This window comes from Lepisma saccharinum, chromosome 1 (assembly GCF_977018435.1).
Source record: "Lepisma saccharinum chromosome 1, izLepSacc3.1, whole genome shotgun sequence".
Lineage (NCBI taxonomy): Eukaryota > Metazoa > Arthropoda > Insecta > Zygentoma > Lepismatidae > Lepisma > Lepisma saccharinum.
This window is the reverse complement of record NC_139229.1, coordinates 70,168,807-70,190,091: the sequence shown is the minus strand read 5'-3', so window position 1 is coordinate 70,190,091 and position 21,285 is coordinate 70,168,807. Positions and strand designations below refer to the sequence as shown.

Below are 21,285 nucleotides of genomic sequence, written 5' to 3'. Positions count from 1 at the left end.
TTCGCATTCATTTGACTTTCTTTATTGTCTAAAACATTCGGATATGTAGCACTTTCAGCTCCCCTCTGCGTACGCCAGTCGTCCTGTGTACGCTGGTGCCTCTGACCATTTAAAGCAGAGGTAGATAGTTATTTGCTCTGAATTTAAGAAAATATATTATGAAACTTACACAAATGCTAGTTTCCGGAGTGGGAAAGTTAAAACCACTTTTTTTCACGGAGAAGGTTAATTTCATATTTGATACAAGGGAGGAACTGTCAACACTAGTTGCGCATCTGCCAGCATGGCGGGGAGTCGGCAAAGTGGTGATGCGTTCAAGATTTTCTTTTTGTGTGTTTTGTGGTACATTGTTAGTTCTAGCAATAATGTCATAGGAAAAATGCTTTTAAGTGACTTCGAATATCCTATGACAGTAACGATGGTGCAGTTACTTTCTATCACCATTTATTCCGGACCGTTTTTCAATTTGTGGGGTGTTCGAAGATTTGTAGACATCAGCTGGAAATACTACATAAAAATAATTATTCCTCTAGCATTGGGGAAATTTTTAGCGTCAGTATTTTCCCATGTTAGTATTTGGAAAGTGCCTGTATCTTACGCTCATACAGGTGAGAATGTCACATATTGAGTGATGCTAAGTGTCAATTGGATTGATTAACCCAGTTTATTTCAAAAGTGGGTTAGTGCAAGGATTGTGAAAGTGTCGAGGTGTTAATGTGATATTTCATAACGTTTCACTTTTTGTAATCGCTATGTTGAATTCTAAATGTAATATTGTAATTTCGCTATTCTCAAAGTCCAAATGAACGTTAGTTTTCGTTTCCATATGTTAAAGCTGTCACTGTTCTACGTTTGGGAAACATGTTTATGTAGCAAGGGCTTAAAACTCGTTATATGGTAACATTGTTACAAAGGGTTTGGGGCGAATTTACAATATAGAGCGTGGTAAATGTCTGTTATATCGGAGACACATTTCTATCGGATATTTTCAGTTTTAAATGGTTCGTACTTACCAATTTTGTCTTGCGGAACACAGTTGAAGGTGCCATTATACTTTTTACACGAAAATAACATCGATTTTTCACATTACGAGGAATTCTTTTGGGTCCTTTCTTCCGTTGCGGAACATACAATATGGCGCGCACAGCTGTAGATTGTCGTGCTTGGGTTTTGTCTATTTGGAGTGGGTATGCAGTGTTTCAACCTTCTTAACCGAAAAATACCTACTTTCGTGTTCATTATGTCATCACAAACCACTGATGGATAGCCCCAAAAACCATTCCCGATAGCCACACAAACCATTTACGATAGCCCCCACGAACCATTTCCGGCAAGGTTGGGTTAGGTTAGGTAAGCATAGTTAAAAATTCTGGTAAAAAATGCACGTTTGGAAACACTGGCGAGACCGCGTGACTTTCGACGCTCACGCCATCTGCAGGTACATAATGGAAACAATGGCATAATGTTGTCGCTTTGCACAAAATGCTAGTTATTATATCAAAAGTGCTTATTTCTTGTTGTGGAGCATTCTACGGTGAGAAAATACCTCCACCAAGTTTCAGAATACTACAGAAACTCATTTCTGTAAGTAGTTTCTTCTGTAAAAATGAAGAAATGGGTCTCCGATGTAACAGACATTTACCGCCGATGTAAGTGGAATTATTTTTTTTAGAGCTGTATCACATTGTTTTACAAACAAAATGTTAACTAAGTTTGCCTAACCTAACCTATCCGTGAATGATTTGTGGGGCTACCCGTGCATTGTTCATGGGGCTACCCGTGCGTAATGTACAATTTCTACACTTGACCGCCGCATTTTAACAACAGATTCGTGATTAGAAGGCCAAAATTAGTTAGTATACCAAATATTAACGAAATTGAAGATACTCTCTATATTGTAAATTCTTACCAAGCGTTTATGCATTTTTTTATTTTTTTTCCCAAGTTACCATATTCACAGGTTGCATTATCAGTTGGCTGGTGTATGCATCTCAGTGGGAAAATGGCATGGTTTGCTATTATACAGGGTGGTGCAAAACTCCGTTTACGACGCGGAGGAGGTGAATCGCCAAGTGAAATGAAGACCAAAATGTAAATGGAATTTTGTCGAATGACGCACCGTGTCAGAGCTAGAGGATGCCGAAATCGTGTAAAAATGGACTTCATACCTCCAGATGCCGACAATAAGAAGATGCGGCATGATATCCCCAAAGAAAACACACCTGGGCTAGTGAATGATGCACAAATCGCGTGTCGAAAAAGGAATGCGACAGGGATTCCCCACAAGAACTGGGGAATATGTCCGACATGGAACGCAGGTATCGAATGAAAGGTACAAAGGGAAATGACGGAGGTCACAGCACATGAAGAACATTTTGCCAGGAAGTGTCCAAAAAGCAGGCTGCAGAAGGGGATTCCCCAGAGAATAGGGGACACAGACAACATGTGCAAGAGGTGTACTATGATGACACACACGTACACAAGTAGTATCCAAGGCTGTATGTAGAAATGAAATACGTATGTACGTACATGTGAGAGAACGACCAGCACATACTGATATCGGCTCCAAATACTACGATGGACGATGTAGTATTACATAAAGCTCCGCTAGAGGCGCTCAGCGGAATGCTACCTGTCACGGCCTGCTATCGCTGGTATACGTACATACAAACAACGCGTCAGTGTACGCGACTAGCGATCTGCCTGTCAGTGACGCGTGTTGTCCCAAGGTATTCATCCTGAGGCATGTGGTGAAATTGAGCACATTGCTAAAGTGACCATTAGGAAGTACGTAGTGCGTACCATCTGTGTTGTCTGTACGGGGTGGACACCTGTGTAGTGTTCAGTGCTGTAGTCGTGAACGGTACATCACAAGTTAGTTTCGTATGTATTCGTGTGCTCCTTTGTGAGCCTGACAATGGCAACATACACCACCAACGAGCTTGCCGAATATGCATCTCGTTTACGTTGAGAGACACCAAAACAGCCATCAGGCAAGGCTCGTGAGTATCGCAAACGATTTCCAAATCTGCACCATACTAATGTGTTACGCGTGCTGCACAATGAGGGTATGCACCCATACAAAGTGCAGAGGGTGCAACACCTGCAGCTGACAGACTTTCCCTAATGCCTTGATTTTTGTCAGTGGTATTTGCAAACCCCAATTTTCCAAATGCAGTGTTGTGGACCGACAACTATTCACCAGAGAAGGCATCTTCAATACCCATAATAGTCACGTGTGGGATGTACAAAACCCGCATGCAATTAGTGAGCTTCATTTTCAGCGACTGTTCGCAGTGAATATGTGGTGTGGCATTGTCGGGGACAACCTGATAGGTCCGTACTTGTTGCCCAATACTTTGTCCGGTGGGAACTATTGTGTGTTCCTACGGGAAGTTCTACCTGAACTGTTGGAAAATGTACCCCTTGCAATTAGGCAAGATGTATGGTATCAACATGACGGTGCCCCTGCACATTTTGACCGCCGAGCCAGAGCTGTACTCAACAATACATACGGTGATAGATGGATTGGTAGGCATGGACCTGTTCTGTGGCCACCTCGGTCACCCGACCTCACAATGCTAGATTTCTTCTTGTGGGGCGAAATGAAGAGGCTGGTCTACGAAACCTTGGTGGAAACTGTGGAGGGCCTCGTTGCTCGAGTTACCGTCGCTGCTGGGATGATCACTGAATACCCAACGTATTTGAGCATACCAGAGCGTCCCTGTTACGCCGATTGCGTCTGTGTGTGTAGATGTGGCTGGCGAACATTTTCAACAACGTCTGTGATATGTATTGTATGTCATTTCCACAGCCAATAAAGAATACTACTCGTGTATGTGTGTGTCATCATACACCTCTTGCACATGTGGTCAGTGTCCCCTCTTCTCTGGGGAATACCCTTCTGCAGCCTGCTTTTCGGACACTTCCTGGCGAAATGTTCTTCATGTGCTGTGACCTCAGTCATTTCCCTTTGTACCCCCATTGGATACCTGCGTCCCATGTCGGACATATTCCCGGGAATCCCTCACTTCTTGTGGGGAATCCCTGCCACATTCATTTTCGACACGTGATTTGTGCATCATTCGCTAGCCCAGGTGTGTTTTCTTTGGGGATATCATGCTGCATCTTCATTATGAGTACTATTTGTCGGCATATGGAGGTGTGAAGTCCATTTTCACACGATATCGGCATCCTCTAGCTCTGACACGGTGTGTCATTCGACAAAATTCCATTTACATTTTCGTCTTACTTTCACTTGGCAATTCACCTCCTCCGCATTGTAAACGGAATTTTGCACCACCCTGTATACCAGTGAGAGAGAGATATAGCCTAGTATTTGCTCCACTAACTATATGATCTACAAATATGATGCAGCAATTTTTTTCTAATAATCAAGGTGTTTTATACTATCTCCCTACTATTTCTGGAGCAAGGCCATGTATAAGGACAGAGAAAGGGAGGAAGTTGAGAGCCGAGGGAAGCAGTTCATGCTGCTACGAAGGCTGATAACTGCAGTGCCGTTCCCCTCCCTCCACTCAATCCCATTCCCTCATGTGTTCATTGGTGGAGTCGTCTCGCGTCACTACTTGCGCAGAGACTTGTTTTTATTCGCTTGCTCTAGAGGTAGTATAGGCAATGCCAAAAGTGGAAATTGTTGATTTGGGGGAGGGGCAGGTTCTTTGATTCTAGGATGAGGGTTGTTTTGTGTAATGTTTCCTAGCTGGAGGATTCCATTCCCCTCCACTTTAAGCACTGGTTCTAGGTTTGATTTCTGGTGGGATCATGGGGCAATGGTTCATATCAGATTTTAGACAAGGTCTAGTCTCGATTAGCCTACCTGTCCACAAGTGCCCAACCAACTCACTTTCTCCCCCTTATTCCGTTATGCATGGTATTGCTCCACGGATTCCAGGAGCTGAGTATAGTGTCAGGTGAAGCTGGAATTTTATATTGTGTGTACATAAGCATTATTTTCCAAGTACTCTTAAGAACATGTTAATATGTGAACAAAAAGAAGAAAGGTAAAGAGTAATATGTCAAACAAAAATTGAAAAACATTTTCTGTAAATGTACATGAAAGTTGAAACACTTTTATTAATGATATTTTAATATTCTCTGTCTAGCTTAATAATTGATAATATATAATATATAACTTAAGAACTTGAGGCTGTTGGCTCACTGTACCCCCTCGAGAATTACATTGATTTTTTTATTATTCGACATATTTTCATGTTTTACCTAATATATATATATATATATATTTCCAGCACACAAGTAACTGAGATATTTGATCCCGAAGTATGGCCCACGTAACAAAAAATGGTATGATTTTACAATACCGGACACTTTCCCAATTTCTTTCATATTTCGCATACTCACTAATCACGAATCTGCAGTTCAAATTTGGCGCTCAGGTGTGGAACTTGCAAAATAACGTGTAGAAGGTTGTGATTTACAATACAAAAAAAAAAAGGCATAATTTCGTTAATAATTCGAATACTCACTAATTATGGAGTCCTGATGACGTATCTGCAGTTAAGATTTGGTGGTCACGTGTAGAAATTGTAAATTAACTTGTAGAAGTTGTAAAAGTAACGTTGTGAATTACCTCGGTGATTATCAATACATAAACAACGAAGAAACCATGTTTTCTCATATGAACAAGTGAAAAAAGAAGAAGTGCTCCCCTGTGCTTAGCACCATGCCATGAAGGCGTATAGGGTGAGTGGTGGTAACGCCTTACACTTTCTTGATCCGGTCGTGAGTTGGGGTGATGTGATCAGCATCACTCCCCTGACTGCCTTTACCCCCCAGGGTTTCCCCCAGGTACCCATATCATTCGACATTGGAAAAGTTCCGAGATTTGAACCGGCCGGGGATCCATATGAACAAGTGACGTTTGCAATTCGTTGCATTCAGAAGGTTGCTAAAGTGTTGTGCGATAAGTGAGATCTTCAGTTCATCAGTTGTTTATGTGAGGAAGAGGGTGTCTTTTGAAGGAAGGAAGTAATGTCCATTTTTTTTCAGTTTCGGTTGGGTAAATATTAATAGTACGGGTGCATTCGTTCATATTTTGCATACTCACTAATTTAGGACACTTGATCATGATTCTGTGGTTAAAATTTGTCACTCAAATGCTATGAAACTGACACTTTTTGACGGTGCCTGGTCGCAATTAGCCTTAAACCCCTCGAACGATGCACGGTTAGCCCCACGAACCATGCACGCATAACCCCACAAACCATTCACGGATAGCCCCACGAACCATGCACGGCAAGGTTAGGTTAGGCGAACATAGTTAAATTTCGGGGTTGTACGAGGGATGATCGGAAAAAAAGGTTACAAAGCATATAACTTTTGTTTTATTCACTGTAACGTAACGAAAATTTATGTGTAAATTAAAAACATGTTTGTCTTGTTGCGAGTTTGAGGACTTCGGATTCTGACCATGTATACCCGAGAAGCGGACATTTAAAATGGCGACTCGTCTAGAAAATTTGTCAAGAGTAGAAGTGAGGGCAGTGGTGCGGTTTTTGTGGGCCAAAAACACTACACCTGCTGACATTCATAGGCAGATTGTGCAGGTGTATGGGGAGGTGACAATTTCAAGGCAACATGTAGCGAAGTGGTGTCGTGGCTTCAAAGAAGGACGGACCAGTATTGTTAATGACAACCCTGGACACAGCGGTAGGCCCAGTACCTCAGCCACTGACGTGAACTGTGCTCTTGTGGATGAGTGTATTCGTGAGGACAGAAGAAGAACATTACGCTCAATATCAGCTGAGCTGGGACTACCATTTGGCCACCATTATCTGACATGTGATGATGTCAAAAGAGCTGCTCACGGTGGCTACGAGAACTTGACGCGGATTTCTGTGCAACCGGTATGGAAAACCTCATCTACCGTTGTGATAAGTGCTCGAAGAAAAAAGGTGATTACATCGAGGACTAGTGTTGAGTGCCGTCCATCATCAGGTGTGTTGATCTTCCAGCTGTCTAACACATACGCCATAATAGGCTTCGTAATCTTTTTTTTTTCGATCATCCCTCGTAGTAATATCAGGAATATATATTTCGTTCTTCAAGTATTCGAAATGCAAAATCTTGCGATAAATAATGAGCAATTGTGTATTGTCAGTTGCGATCACTGGCCCCCTTATTTTGCAAGTTCCACACGTGAGTGCCAAATTTTAACTGCAGATTCGTGATTAGGAGCCCCTAAATTAGTGAGAGTGTGTAATATGAACGAAATTGGGGAAGTGTCCGGTATTGTAAAATCGCTCCGAAAAAACTGCCATTTCGGAGTACTTTCGCCACTTTTTGTTAATAATATAGTTTTTATGCAGACTCAAATAGCGAAAACCTACAACGTAAAATTATAGCTGCTGTTGTGGAATACCTTGTTGGGTGCTATATTCACTTGCAAGAAGCCTTCTGGCACATTTCCGCAAGCTAAAAACAAGGGAAAACATTCATAAACAACCAAATCTTGACATCTAAACAACTTTCTCGAGGGTACAGAGGGTCAAGGGTACCAAGAATGCTACAGATCCTTTTTTCTAATACTTGAATGCAATTTGATGGAATTGAAATAAATGTGTGCCTTGCACACGCCTTGTCCTTATAGTGTGTAAATGTGCACTGTTACTTTTGATTTAAAATTATTGAAACTATTGCCATTCCATTCAACTTGTACAGTTACATATTATTTAAAAGTTTTTGTAAGATTACAATTTGATTTGAATTTTTGTATCTTTGTTATGTTCAGGCATAGGTAAAGCAATAATGTTAAGTTTAGTTATGTTAACGATTAAATTTATTCAGCTTAATTAAGTTTTTTTTGTGTTTCAGTTAAAGCAACAATGCCACTATTCACAGTAGTTCTTTCGAGGTTTATTTTAGGAGAAAAACAGACATACAAGGTGTGTATTCGTTTATATTTGTTTCAATAACTACTAGTAGCTACTTTGAACTTGTTTCTATTATATATTGGGTGTGAAGTAAACGGGTAAGGTAATGAAAAGAAATTGTCCCCCTTGTTGCAAATTTTGAGCATTTGGATGAATTTATTTGAACTGACTTTGCAGTAGCTAAGGATGATTAGGTTTGGGGCATAACAGTACATGAGATTTGAGGAGCTTCAGATTCCGTAAAGAGTCTAGAATGATATTTAGTATTTAGCTTCCTTGGTGGTCAAGCACACTGAGCCATCGAGTACCAATCTTGTAACTGAACATTCTCAATTTGACTCCTTGCTTGGGCACAGGTGCTCTCTCAAGTGGCCCTTAAGTGAATTTTATCTAATAGTCATTCATTTTGAAGGGTTTTTTTAAGCCAGAAGGGTCACAGAAATAACATGTTATGGATAGGCTTACCATACGTCCAGGATTAGCCTGGGCAATCCTGGTTTTTTAGTGATGTCCGGGGTTTTGAGAATCTGAACATGAAAATAGCTACTGGTATTGAATATTCACGACCAATTTTTAAGGTGTTTCAAAAGACTGATATTTCATGTACTAACATTTCTAAAATGGTTGAGTTTGCTATGTCTTTGCATGGAACAACTACTCTAATTGAGAGAGTATTTTAAATTATAGGGAATATTTGGTCAGCAGAAAGAGGTAGACTTCTAGTATCCACTGTTAAACATCTGCTGAATGTTAAAATTAATTCAGAACTTTCATGTTGTGAATTTTACGATGTTATTAAAACAAACAAGCCATTTCTGAAAAAAGTCGTGTCTAGTGAAAAGTTCAACTGAGTCAACTAACAGAACAGAGATGCTTCCTAAACATCAGACAATGTATTATTCAATTAAACATTTAAAAATTAATTGATTGATTTTAGAAAATAATGTTAATATTTTTTCTTGTACAATTTATAGTTTAATGTTCCAATAAAATGTTAAGACTTTTAAGTAATTTCAATTTATTTTTGTAAAGAAAACTCAAATTCAGCAGTAACGAGTTGATCGCAAATATGTCCTGGGTTGGACCCCAAAAAATATGGTAAGCCTAGTTATGGAACCCCTGAAATTACACATGGTATGTTTATGTATTCTGCTATAATTGTTAATAGTTGTCTGAATGTTAGTAACGAATGAAAAAAGTCTACAATTTCCAGTATCGAAATTGCATACTGATTTGTAGCTGGCTTTTGACCTTATTATATCCAGGGCTAGGAAAAAACCACTATAATTCAGGAGCCAGCCTTCCTTTTGGTAAATACGGTCTAAGAAAGCCATGAATCCAAGTATAATAAATGGCAAACTTTACCATATTGCTGCAACAATGTATAATGACATGTTTATTATTTTGATTTAATTATACACAAAACACATACTGTACTCATTATTTTTTTAAAAAACAAAGATATTGGAATTTTCCATAAGTGAACTCAAAATATTTAAAAAAAAAAAATAAACTTTTTGGAACTGAATTTGAAAATTCAGGTGCCATGGCAACCGGGTGCCCTGTATTTTTCTACCCCTGATTATGTCTGTATGTTTTGTTTCTTTCCAGGTTTATTTTTCCTTAGTTCCAATAATTATGGGTGTGGCTGTTGCTACGATGACTGAAATATCATTTGACGTTATTGGACTAGTCAGTGCTCTGGTTGCTACAATGGGATTTTCACTTCAAAATATATTTTCAAAAAAGGTGCGTTCTTTTTATCAGTTGATCATTGCCGCCATTATAATCAGGAATAACCTAAAGAAGTTGAAAACATGTAAAATAACAAATAAAAAAGTATGTATTTTGTTTTTGACAGATTTCAGTATCTGACATTTTTCTCAAACATGTTTTTTTGCTAAATAGTTGGCAGGGGTAAACTTGTGAGAATCACTTAATAATCTCTTAAACACTTACAGGGTAACAAAAATACATCATGCACACACTCAAAAAATATAAATATTTCTGAATGTTTACACACGTTCATGATTATCCACCCAAATCTCCGCTGTGTGGTTATTACACTCCTCGTCCTCACAAATACCATGATAACATTCAATTCAATTCAAATTTCCTTTATTAAAGGGTGATGTTCAGCCTGTGGCTGTTCTCCCATCTTGTAATCAAGGGTTCCTAAGTTCAATTTCTAGTGGAAGTACATTGTGGTTCAGATCCCACTTTAAATTGTAGGTCCAGTCCCTATTAACTTATCTGAACATAAAGGAAACTTTTTGACATGCATTACACTAAATCTCTGAATGTTAGTGACAATGGTTCTACATTAGCATGCAATATTAATTGGACATTGTCTAGTGCTTTAAACTATACTTCTTGTAACACTACGTTTAGAGAGAGCACCTCTTCTCTCGTCTTCAGGTGAAATTTCTTTTGCCAGAGGTGGGAATCGAACCTACAACAGACATGTAATTTTTACTACAAATCCGCTTCTCTAAGAGTAGTTGGTTTGGTTTTCAGCCAAACACAATTGAGGAGGTTGCCTATTTGTCACTTCTAGCCAATGTCCTCTTGCCATTTTTCTTTGCAGAAAAAAGGTGTGCAAAAAGAAACTAGTCAGGCACATATCATACATGGATACTTTGAACCCTAAAAACAACTCTTTGTAATGCATCTTCTCAAGCTAAAAACAATCAGAAATGTTATGATTCATGGTCACAAAGCTATTCAAGATTGCATTTTCTCATAGTGGTACAGAGGGCCACTGGCACGACTTGTGGTGGGTAGTTTGTTTAGAAGTATTACTTTGCATACATATATGCCTTGATTATGTTATGCTATACTTTGCTTTTAACATCAGGCTCTCTGAATCTTAACAGGTATTGCACGATACTGGGGTACATCACCTGAGATTGCTGCACATTCTTGGCAGATTGGCATTGTTCATGTTTTTGCCAATATGGTTTTATTTCGATTTTGGAAGTATTGTCCAGGATCCAGATTTGGTAAGTTCATTGCCTTATCCACTACTTACCAATTTATTAGATTGGAGAGAATGTGCAAAAATAGTGAAGCCAGTACGGTCCCTTTATTCCACATTTACTTAGGAAAGCTTCATGGTCAGTAAAGATTGGGGAAAAATAAGGTAAGACCCTCTACTTCTATATTTTGACCAAAGAGATTTCAATGTTAAGAAAATATGATAACTTTAATATGAACACTGCAGTTTTCATATTTTGAATTCTATGAAACTTATTTAGTTAATTCATGATGGTAAACGCGGTTTAAAATTACTTACGTGAAATTTAGAAGATTTCACACTTCCGCATTGCACAATTTAATGGTTAAATCCTATTAATTTCGAAGATCCACTGTCTTCATTCACAAAAGGGTACGGCGTTTGAAGGTCTTCAGTTGTGAATGAAGACAGTGGATCTTCGAAATTAATAGGATTTAACCATTAAATTGTGCAATGCGGAAGTGTGAAATCTTCTAAATTTCACGTAAGGAATTATTTAGTTAATTTTGCTGTATGGAGGAGTAAGTTTCATCATTGTATGGAGAAGGGATGCAACCCTATCGTTATGTCATAATGCAACTCTATACTAGTGTGTCCATAAAGTGGTATATGAACATGAAATATAATTTGTTTTATACTCATATTCCTTGCTATGTGCTACATATGCTGCATTCTTTTTTTTCTTTTTTTGGAGAAAACATTATTTTCCATTTTGTTTCAACAGTCATTAGCATTCACACTTGTGAAGTGATATTTGTTTGTAGTCACCATTTTGAAGGTTGTGTGTCTGATAGAGGAAGGGGTGCCACATTAATTGATTTTTCTTTATCAATAATTTGATTTTATTTTTTTTTAAAAATAAATTTTCGAAATTGCAAGTTTTAGAGAACGAAAGCTGAAGTATGTTACAATTATCCAACACTAAAACTGCATGTCGGAAGTTCTGAGCCGACTTGGAACTACCACAAAGAAACACCGGACAATTGGCCGAAATGCCAACAATTGAAACATGAATCCTTTCATTGCAGTTGAAATTAAAAGACTAAAAAAGAAAAGCACGACTCACTTCATGTTTGCTATCATAAAACGTGCAAAACTGCTCAGGCTCACTGCCATTGTTAGTGTACTGAATCAACCTTATTCTTAATAGTTTTTCTGCTTGACTAACCTTGTAATAATGAGAAATGCCCTCACCCCAATTTCAAACAAATTCTAAAGACATAAGAGGTGGTTTCATTTCAACCCTATTGACACAATCACTCACAGGTAGGAAGAAAAACCAATAACCATAACTAAAAATAGAGAGCAAGTCTATCAAACAAAATGATCCCCCCAATTTTGTATGAAGACCTATAGAATTAGTAGCTAAACTATTAAATTTTGTCCCCTCCAAAAATTCCCATGACGCAGGCACGTCATGAATGCCCCCTGTGGGCACCCCTGAATAGAGGTACGGTCTGTTTCTATAACCACAATCAAGAATATAAGAATTGTACTACAAATTGACCATTTACATTCACAGCCCAAAGGCATAAATTTTCATATTTCATTTACTAGTAAGAACAAACAAAGAAAGGACATAGTGTAAGACAGTCTTTTGTTTTTCAGCTGAAGAGTGACAATTACAGAATCGTCATTCTTCTCTTCTGTGATGGTGTTTTGAACTGGCTGCAGAATATAATAGCCTTCAGTGTCCTGTCACTTGTTACTCCGTTGACTTATGCTGTAGCAAGTGCATCGAAGAGGATATTTGTTATAGCAGTGTCACTGGTTATGCTGAAGAATCCTGTCACCCTCACTAACATTATGGGAATGGGGATTGCAATATTTGGAGTTCTGTTTTACAACAAGGTATGCTGTTACGACTTTTTTTTTGTGGTCAGTATGTTTAGTATCCACTTCTCGAGTTGGTGTTTTAGGTCCACTTTATGCATAGTTAGGCTAATCGGGACTGGACCTACAGTTTAAAGTAGGATCCAAACCACTATGTGCCTCCACTGCGCCATCGAGAAAGCCCATAGTATCCAACTTCTCCTAGTCTTTATTATATTAGTGATCAATTGCATGATATTAATATGATTTTTAATTTATTATTTTTTACGAGTATGTTTAAAGTGGTATAATTTGAGCAGCTTGGCAGCAAAACTGGATAATCCACAAAAGTATGAATCCAAGACAGAAACACAAACGACAGTATGTTCGTTGCATTGTGCTTATGGGTTACACAGATGTTGCCGTGTGTTTCTGGCTATCAGCAGCAACTAAGGGAAGTTCTTTCAGTACTGTGCAGCAACCATATCCAATGTTAACTCAATTTCGAATGGAGAGTGACTTATCACGTTTTACTCCCGAGCCACTCATTTATGCTGCTGGTATATGAATTCAAGCCTTGCAGAACTTATTTCTTGCAAGTAAGTTTATCTTTGTCGGATCCTAATCTTAAAACAAATTTTACCTGATCTTAAAACTGTACCATACGATTCACAGTACTTGTTTTACCTACTAATATCAGGTGAGCTCCTTGTTACTTATGTAAACTATTTGAAATGGTAAAAAAACAATTATTGTGTGTCAAAAAAGGGCAAACAGTGCAGTTACCTTACTATTTAAACCAGGGGTCTTCAACTCCTCAGTGTGGGCCACATTAACCATTTCAATGACGCTCGCAGGCTATGAAGTTATACTGTGGTATTGAGAACTGTAAGATGCTGTTATCTACGATTTACTTTATCCGGTTTTTATGTTAAGTACCAAATTTTTCAAATTGGCACGGGCCACCGTGGGCCATGGGTTGAAGACCCCTGATTTAAACCCAGGTCTTTGACAGACCATGCCATTGCTCTACCACTGAGCTACCAAGCCAGTCCTGGTTTTGCCTGTTTCTGTCATTGTATTGTCTATGTGGACTTGTCTCGATCAGTGCTACTACAACAGGGTCTGTTTTTACCTTCGAAGCACTTTTAACGTTGAATGTCCCAGCATAGAATTGCAACAACAGATCCTGTTACGGTATCACTGATAGACAAAATTCCACGCACATAAAACACCAACAGGAAAATAAATAAATAAACTGAAACCAGGTCTGGCTCGGTACCTCATGGTCTTCCAGAGATCTGGGTTCAAGTTGTCAAGGCTGCATTTTTTGCTGAAATTTCTAAATTAGTGTAGTTGTTTTAAATGTCAGTAGATTTTGAATTAAACTAAACCTGATAAATCTGACAAAATAAGAACAGTTTGATAGGAAAGATGAAATTGGTGACATTTTCATCAGTAAAATATAGTCTGAAACTTCCCTCTCAGTGCACACATGATTATGATGAACACACATTCTGTTAATTTGTGTTATATCTTTTTCAAAAATAATTTATGAACAAAATTCATAGTATTATCAATTGACGGATGCCCTGCCCTGTACAGTGGACAGCAAAGATAATAGGTAAATTGCATGTTACCATGCTATTTCACTATTCAAGAATTAGAATAAACATGCCTATACATAGATGACAAACTCGGCACTAGCAAAGTTCCATTCCTTAAAAACATAACACGCTGAAGAAAAGGGAATGGAAAATTTACCTTTAAACCCCCCGAAAGCTTATACTAAGTCTAGCTTACTTTAAGTTCTTAGCTGGGAGTATAATTACATTTTTTTTTCTTTTTACTTTCTGCTTTTAGGCCAAGTATGATGCTAACGAAGAGAAAAAGAGACAAAGTATTCTTCCTATAGCGCAAGATTCTAAACAAAGGAATGTGATTCCATACTCTCACATATCTCATAAACCATTCTCCAACTTCAGCAATTCATTTCCGATGCAGAATGGTTTTGCAAACGGCTACAGCAGTACCAACAACTCTAAGCAAAGCGAAGGAAAGTTGTTTTTTGTATGAACTTCTACAGAAATTATTTACTGAATTCCTGAAAGAGCTTTAAAGTATTATGTACAATATAAGTATTTATTGTAGATCATAACATGTGTATATATGAGAGATTTTTTTATATTTTTGCTATATGCATTTGTAAAAATAATCGTCGATATAAGAGAACAGCCATCCTGGACTGTTTTAAATCATGTTTGTGATTATTTTTATTTTAAAAATTGTGTTCCTTGAATTGTTTATATTTTTAAATTTATTTAGAAGATTGAAATAACCAATTTAAGAGTTTAAAATGTCCATGAAATCCTTGTTTAGTTTATAATATTAATATTTAGGTTCTTTAAGCAGAGAATCTAGTTTTAAGATATTTTATTTGTACAAGAAATTCATTCACAGAAATATTTCTAATTCACACTTAAGAAAGATATCAGTGAATGCTCATTTTTTATATTGCATATTACAACATAATTTTACTGATGACTTTACAACAGTAATGCTGTAATATATATTCTAAATCACCCCACATTCAGTATGTACTCATATTCCTATAGCATACAAAAATAATAAAATTGAACCTTTGTCTCCCAAAAATGTATGAATTACTTCTGTAATTAATGTTATAGAATGTGATTAACACTTAATATTTTAAACTACACAAAGATGACATAGATGCATTATTTTATACCAGAGGTACAGTGGCTTTGTCGTCATAATTGTCTTTCATGAAATGTGTGCATCACATTGTTGTGTTGAAACAAAAATTAGTGTATATAGATGTGTTAATGCAAGTGGCATGTGAAATTAAGTGCAATAAATTAACTATTTTATATTATAATCATGTACTTAAAACTTGTAACCTCACTTGCACTTTAAGGATTTTAATATATTCTATCCTGTATTTAAATATTATATATTCACCCAGTGTGAAAAAAATCGATGAGGTATCTCAAAATGGAAGCTCTCTAAGCTGTTGTAAGGTTCAGTGCTATTTCCCATTTGGCCAGTTTGAAGTTACTTTTTTCATCAGCAGATAAAAATTATACTTCTGTTCTCCCTTTGGGAATTTGTTGTCATTCTTGGCCTGAATGCACAATAAATATCTGACATTTAGCTATGTTTAGAATTTTATTCATATGCTCAGAAACCAATCCCAGAGTAACTTCAGGTTAAGAGCCTCAACCTGGGTGTGGAAGGTCCTTTGTGAATACCAGTCTTATCACCGTTCATCCAAGGATTATATATACAGCGCAGACAAGATATAAAATTAAAAGCGGTAAAAATTACACAGCTTTGTAAGTCCCTCTGGTATTTTGAAGTATTGGCCCTTTAGTAGTAAACCCACTTACGAGAGATAAAAGCATGCCAATGGGTAGGGACTTTTACAAACCATCTTCCACTCCTGAGGACTAACCTACATTTCGTAGAGGGGGCGAGAGAAGAAAACAAAAATATATATATATATATATATATATATATATATATATATATATATATATATATATATATACATATATATATAATGGATAAAAGCAAGGAGGGCCAAAAGGGCTAAGTAAAAATCAAATAAGGTAAAAGGAAACACTCACCGGACAGTAGGAAAATTCAAAATTTTCGCTAATTTATAGCATCATCGGTGTGAGAAGAAACAGAAGGTCAGGGTGTGGAAGGTCCTTTGTGAATACCAGTCTTATCACCGTTCATCCAAGGATTATATATACAGCGCAGACAAGATATAAAATTAAAAGCGGTAAAAATTACACAGCTTTGTAAGTCCCTCTGGTATTTTGAAGTATTGGCCCTTTAGTAGTAAACCCACTTACGAGAGATAAAAGCATGCCAATGGGTAGGGACTTTTACAAACCATCTTCCACTCCTGAGGACTAACCTACATTTCGTAGAGGGGGCGAGAGAAGAAAACAAAAATAAATATATATATATATATATATATATATATATATATATATATATATATATATATATATATATATAATGGATAAAAGCAAGGAGGGCCAAAAGGGCTAAGATCCGAGGTACAGCCATGGGTACCAGAATGGCCCCATCCTATGCAAACCTCTTCATGGGCCAACTTGAGCAAGAGTTTTTGGCTACCCAACCCCTCCAACCCCTCCTCTGGCTCCGCTTCATCGACGACATCTTCATGCTCTGGACACATGGAGAACCATCCTTGTCAGCCTTCCTGGACCAACTTAACCACTTCCGTTCCCTAAAATTCACCTGGACACACTCCCCCAACCAGATCACCTTCCTGGATGTGGACGTGCACATCGAGGGAGGACACCTGACTACCTCCATCCACATAAAACCCACCAACCACATGCAATACCTACACTTCTCCAGCTCCCACCCGTTCCACACCAAAAAAGCAATTCCATTCTCTCTGGCCCTCAGGGGACAGCGCCTGAACACTTCACCCACCTCCCGCCAGAATTATAACCTCCGCCTACACCAGGCCCTGGTTAACCGTGGATATCCCTCCATCCTGGTCACCAAGCAAATATCACGAGCTGCCTCACATACCACTACCACCAAGAAACCTGCTGCCACCAACCCACCTGCACTCATCACCCAATATCATCCCCACCTCAACAAAATCAGGCACACACTGCACTCTCTTCTCCCAATCCTCCACAGTGATCCCGAAACCAAAAACATATTTCCCGACAAACCCAGGGTGGTTTTCAAACGCCCCCCTAACCTCCAAAACATCCTGGTCCACAACACTCCTTCACCACACATCCAACACCCCCCTGCCCATAAATGCAACCGACCCAGGTGCAAGACCTGTCCCATCCTTATCACTTCTCACACCCTCCAGGTGCACACGGCCACTGGCAAATTTACCCTCCATCCCAAAGGGACCTGCCATGCCTCAAACCTTATCTACATCCTCACCTGCAACATCTGTGGTGATTTTTACCTGGGGGAAACATCAACGGCCCTCAACCTCCGCATCAATAACCACCGCTCCTCCACCCACAACCTTGACTTCACTGTCGCCGTCCACACCAACCACCACAACATCAGTTTCAACGACTGCTTCCGGGTAGCGATCATCCACCTCCTACCCCAACCAGCCAACACCTCTGTTCGCAAAAGATGGGAGAGGGCCTATATATCGGCCATGAGTGCAACCACTCCACCTGGCCTGAACAAGGCCACCCAGTAATGCCCAACCCTCACCCACCCTCCCTCCCAACTCATCCTACACACTCACAGTTTACGACGAGCCTGGTGACGAAACAGTGTTTTTTTCGTTCTACGCACCGCTTCTTCTTCAATGGGGACCTGGCAACTCTGCAGGACCCCAACTTCCGGTTCCGTCTTCTGTTTCTTCTCACACCGATGATGCTATAAATTAGCGAAAATTTTGAATTTTCCTACTGTCCGGTGAGTGTTTCCTTTTACCTTATTTGATTTTTTTTTATATATATATATATATATTTAATGTGCTGTGTTACAAAATCTATAATAGCCAATAAAAAATATTTTTTTTTTACTTCTCTAACAAAACTGCTACCTATGGAAGTTATGATTGTTCAACTTACGGCACAAGTTTTACATAACCTTTTTGTACTGTTTTATACGCACTGTGGAAGATAATGTTGCACTACCTTACAGCAAAGTGATTATGGTGGTAAAGCTTTTTTATCTGTAATTTGCTTACTAGAGAGTTGATTGAATTAAAAGTTTGGGTGCATCGGCACTTTAGACCATTTTGCACCCTTCAATGTATATGGGGAAATATCCCCTTACCTAAAATTCTTACTTAAAAAAGTATCTGAAAAGCCCCTTGGGCAAAATTAAAAGTGCAAGGTTGTAAAGGGACCTGCACAAGACAAACACGACACATTAAAAAGTAAGAATATTTTATAAGCTTACTCACAGGTAATGAGAGACCAGCTCTTCTTAAAAATCTAAAAACATTTGATAAAACACTGTTGTCATCGCCCAATAGGAAGCTGGGAAGCTTAAAACCCTGTTTGAGGAAAGCAGAATGTGGAATATGCCAAATACTTAAAATGATGTTACAAACACAACACATTGGGAAGGTTCAGCCCTTGCAGGAAGTGGCCATGGGTTAGCTGTGTCCAACATGCAGTCGAGTGAGAAGAACCTCTCCTCGACAAGTGGGACGGGACGAGGAACATCATGCACCTATAGTGGGCTTAATAGCATGAAGCTTGTTCCCCATTACCCCATCCCACTCTTCCCACGAAGCATCAAGAAGGCAACAATGAAACACATTCTTCAAGTCCCTAGCTGGTAGAAGTTAGACGAGAACATCGCCCTTTGCATCAGCAGACTTGGCAGCATCGGCTGCTTAGTTCCCCTTTACACCCAGGTGACTAGGGACCCAGCAGAAGCGGACTTGATTCAATTGGACATTTAAACATACAAAAGCAATTGAAACAAATAAAAACAATAAACTGGTACAATGTCTCAGATATGCTGGATCTTTCTCAGCTTCAATAATTATATTATAATCTTCATTACAAAATAGCTTAATAAATAGCTATGTATTACATATTTAGATGTCTCATTTCTACTTTCAGTGCAACTCGACTACGTTGAAATTAATTTACATTAACGTTGGTTTACTCCTTTCCAGTTGTAAACTACAGTGGAAACCTATTTTACATTTTCTCACATTTTGTGTTTTACCTTGGGTTACCAGATGGCCGGTTTTCCCCGGACATGTCCTACATTTTAGCCTTATGTCCAGCGTGAGGAATTTGAAAAATATCACAATGTCCTACATTTTGAGCGTCACATAATATTAATGAGGAAAGTATGTAACAGAAAAAATCATGCAAGTTGCAAGTCTGTGGATTTAGCTTCCAAACTCAATAGTGAAATTTATTTTGATTCAGTCATTGCCCCCCAAAAAAGTTTGTCCTGGAAAACTGAAGCAATTAATGAACAAAGTTTTGGGACCACTGTCTGATATCGTCACTGTTCAGTGCCTGAGCAGAATTTCTTGCCTTAGGGTTTATACTGATGGAACAAGGTGTTGCCCATTCTTATTCAATATAATTTTATTGTAAAGCAGGGGTATAGAGAACAATGTTATTCAGGCTGTCAGCCAGTCAAGAAAGTCATGGAAGTAAAGAAATCAACAAGTAGGTAATAAATTATTCTTGTGGTCAAGAAATTTTGCTATCATAATGCCTGATTGGTTGCTTTAGTTTATTTTACTTCACTTTTGTCCCTTTGGCTAATCGTGAAGATGAGGCTGAATGGTGGTTGGATAAGATGGATGAAGCGACAATCACAAAAATAGAGGGACAACAGACATAAGCCCCACATAAGATTGTACTGGCTGAGTGTCCAAATGCCAAAGCCTCACTTGTCTGTCAAACACAGTTCAGAATGCATTAATACGAAAAAGCAGATCTATACCCTGTACCAGCTAACTGTAGAGCAGGGCCACGAATATTGGCAGAGGAGGAAGAAAATCGATTGGTGAAAGTGCAGCGTTGCCAACCGTACATGTACGGGAATTTCATGGCCAGAACGGATGTATGGTCCAGACCTTAGTCCGTACGCTAAATGCACGGCTTGTCAAAATTTGCTCTTGCAGTTTTATCCCTAATATATCCCTAAGAAATTCTTAAACCAATCATATGGACCTGGAGACAGAAATACGGTCCGTTTGCAATGTTACGCTTACAGTGAGAGAGAGGAAATCGGGCAACTTCCATCACCCATTACACAATCCTGTTTTCCTCACTGTTCATTGGTAGAGCCATCTCGCATGACTACTTGTGCAGACTTGTTCTCGTTCGCTTGGTCTACAGTTAGCTGGTATGGAGTTTATTTCTCTTCTTAAATTCAGCTTCAGTTTTTATCTTAACTGGCCCTTTAGTAGGGATTTTCAATAAATAAATATTTATTTTCTTAATAACTAATTTCCAACTTTACCTAAGTAGGGGTCGAATAAATAAACGTCAACAAAAATGGAAAAGTGGTCTACAAAAGTCCAGAAAATTTCAAGAATTCTGGATGTGTTATTTTGGTAGACACCCTGTTATTGAAATAAAAACTACCAAAGATGAAACTTCTGGAACCATTTTAAATTACGATAATTGCTGAATATTTGTTTGCCATTACAGGTCATAATTCAAATGTTGAGAGAGTTCTTTCATTATCATCAGCACAACAGACTCGAGAGAGAAATTATTTTTCATAAAGTATGTAAAATGTTTGGTACTGGTCCCTATAATTTCAGAGTTTGACTAAACCTGAAATTTTGATAAAAATTGCGTTCTCTGAGAAGTACTGCTTAAATCATGTACGAAGAGGTGCATTGATTAGTATGATTGCAAGTTTTGAAATTTTGCATTTAACAATTCATTAAGAATTATTTTTTTTGAACTGAAAAGTACAATTTTTCAACTACTTTCTAACATGTTCTATAGAAATATGTATTACACTGGTCTGCATGAAAATCGGCCCTGA

The 21,285-nt window shown here is 38.3% G+C and overlaps 1 protein-coding gene across 1 annotated transcript; it reads left to right on the top strand.

The window, feature by feature from the left end:
• The first annotated feature begins 260 nt into the window (after window positions 1-260).
• LOC145978326 (solute carrier family 35 member E1 homolog) lies at window positions 261-15,904 on the top strand. The gene is made up of 6 exons (XM_083110930.1): window positions 261-608; window positions 7,855-7,925; window positions 9,525-9,662; window positions 10,790-10,915; window positions 12,538-12,780; window positions 14,605-15,904. The coding sequence occupies exons 1-6, from the start codon at window positions 284-286 to the stop codon at window positions 14,815-14,817; spliced, it is 1,116 nt and encodes a 371-aa protein (XP_082967056.1). The 5' UTR covers window positions 261-283; the 3' UTR covers window positions 14,818-15,904.
• Window positions 15,905-21,285: the final 5,381 nt, after the last annotated feature.

What these genes read in the sequence shown, in the direction of transcription:
- LOC145978326 (XM_083110930.1), top strand. Translation starts at nt 284, where the DNA reads ATGGCGGGGAGTCGGCAAAGTGGTGATGCGTTCAAGATTTTCTTTTTG. An exon ending in TTGTCCAGGATCCAGATTTG is followed by an intron (nt 10,916 to 12,537) that starts GTAAGTTCATTG and finishes TTTGTTTTTCAG; the next exon opens with CTGAAGAGTGACAATTACAG. An exon ending in GAGTTCTGTTTTACAACAAG is followed by an intron (nt 12,781 to 14,604) that starts GTATGCTGTTAC and finishes TTCTGCTTTTAG; the next exon opens with GCCAAGTATGATGCTAACGA.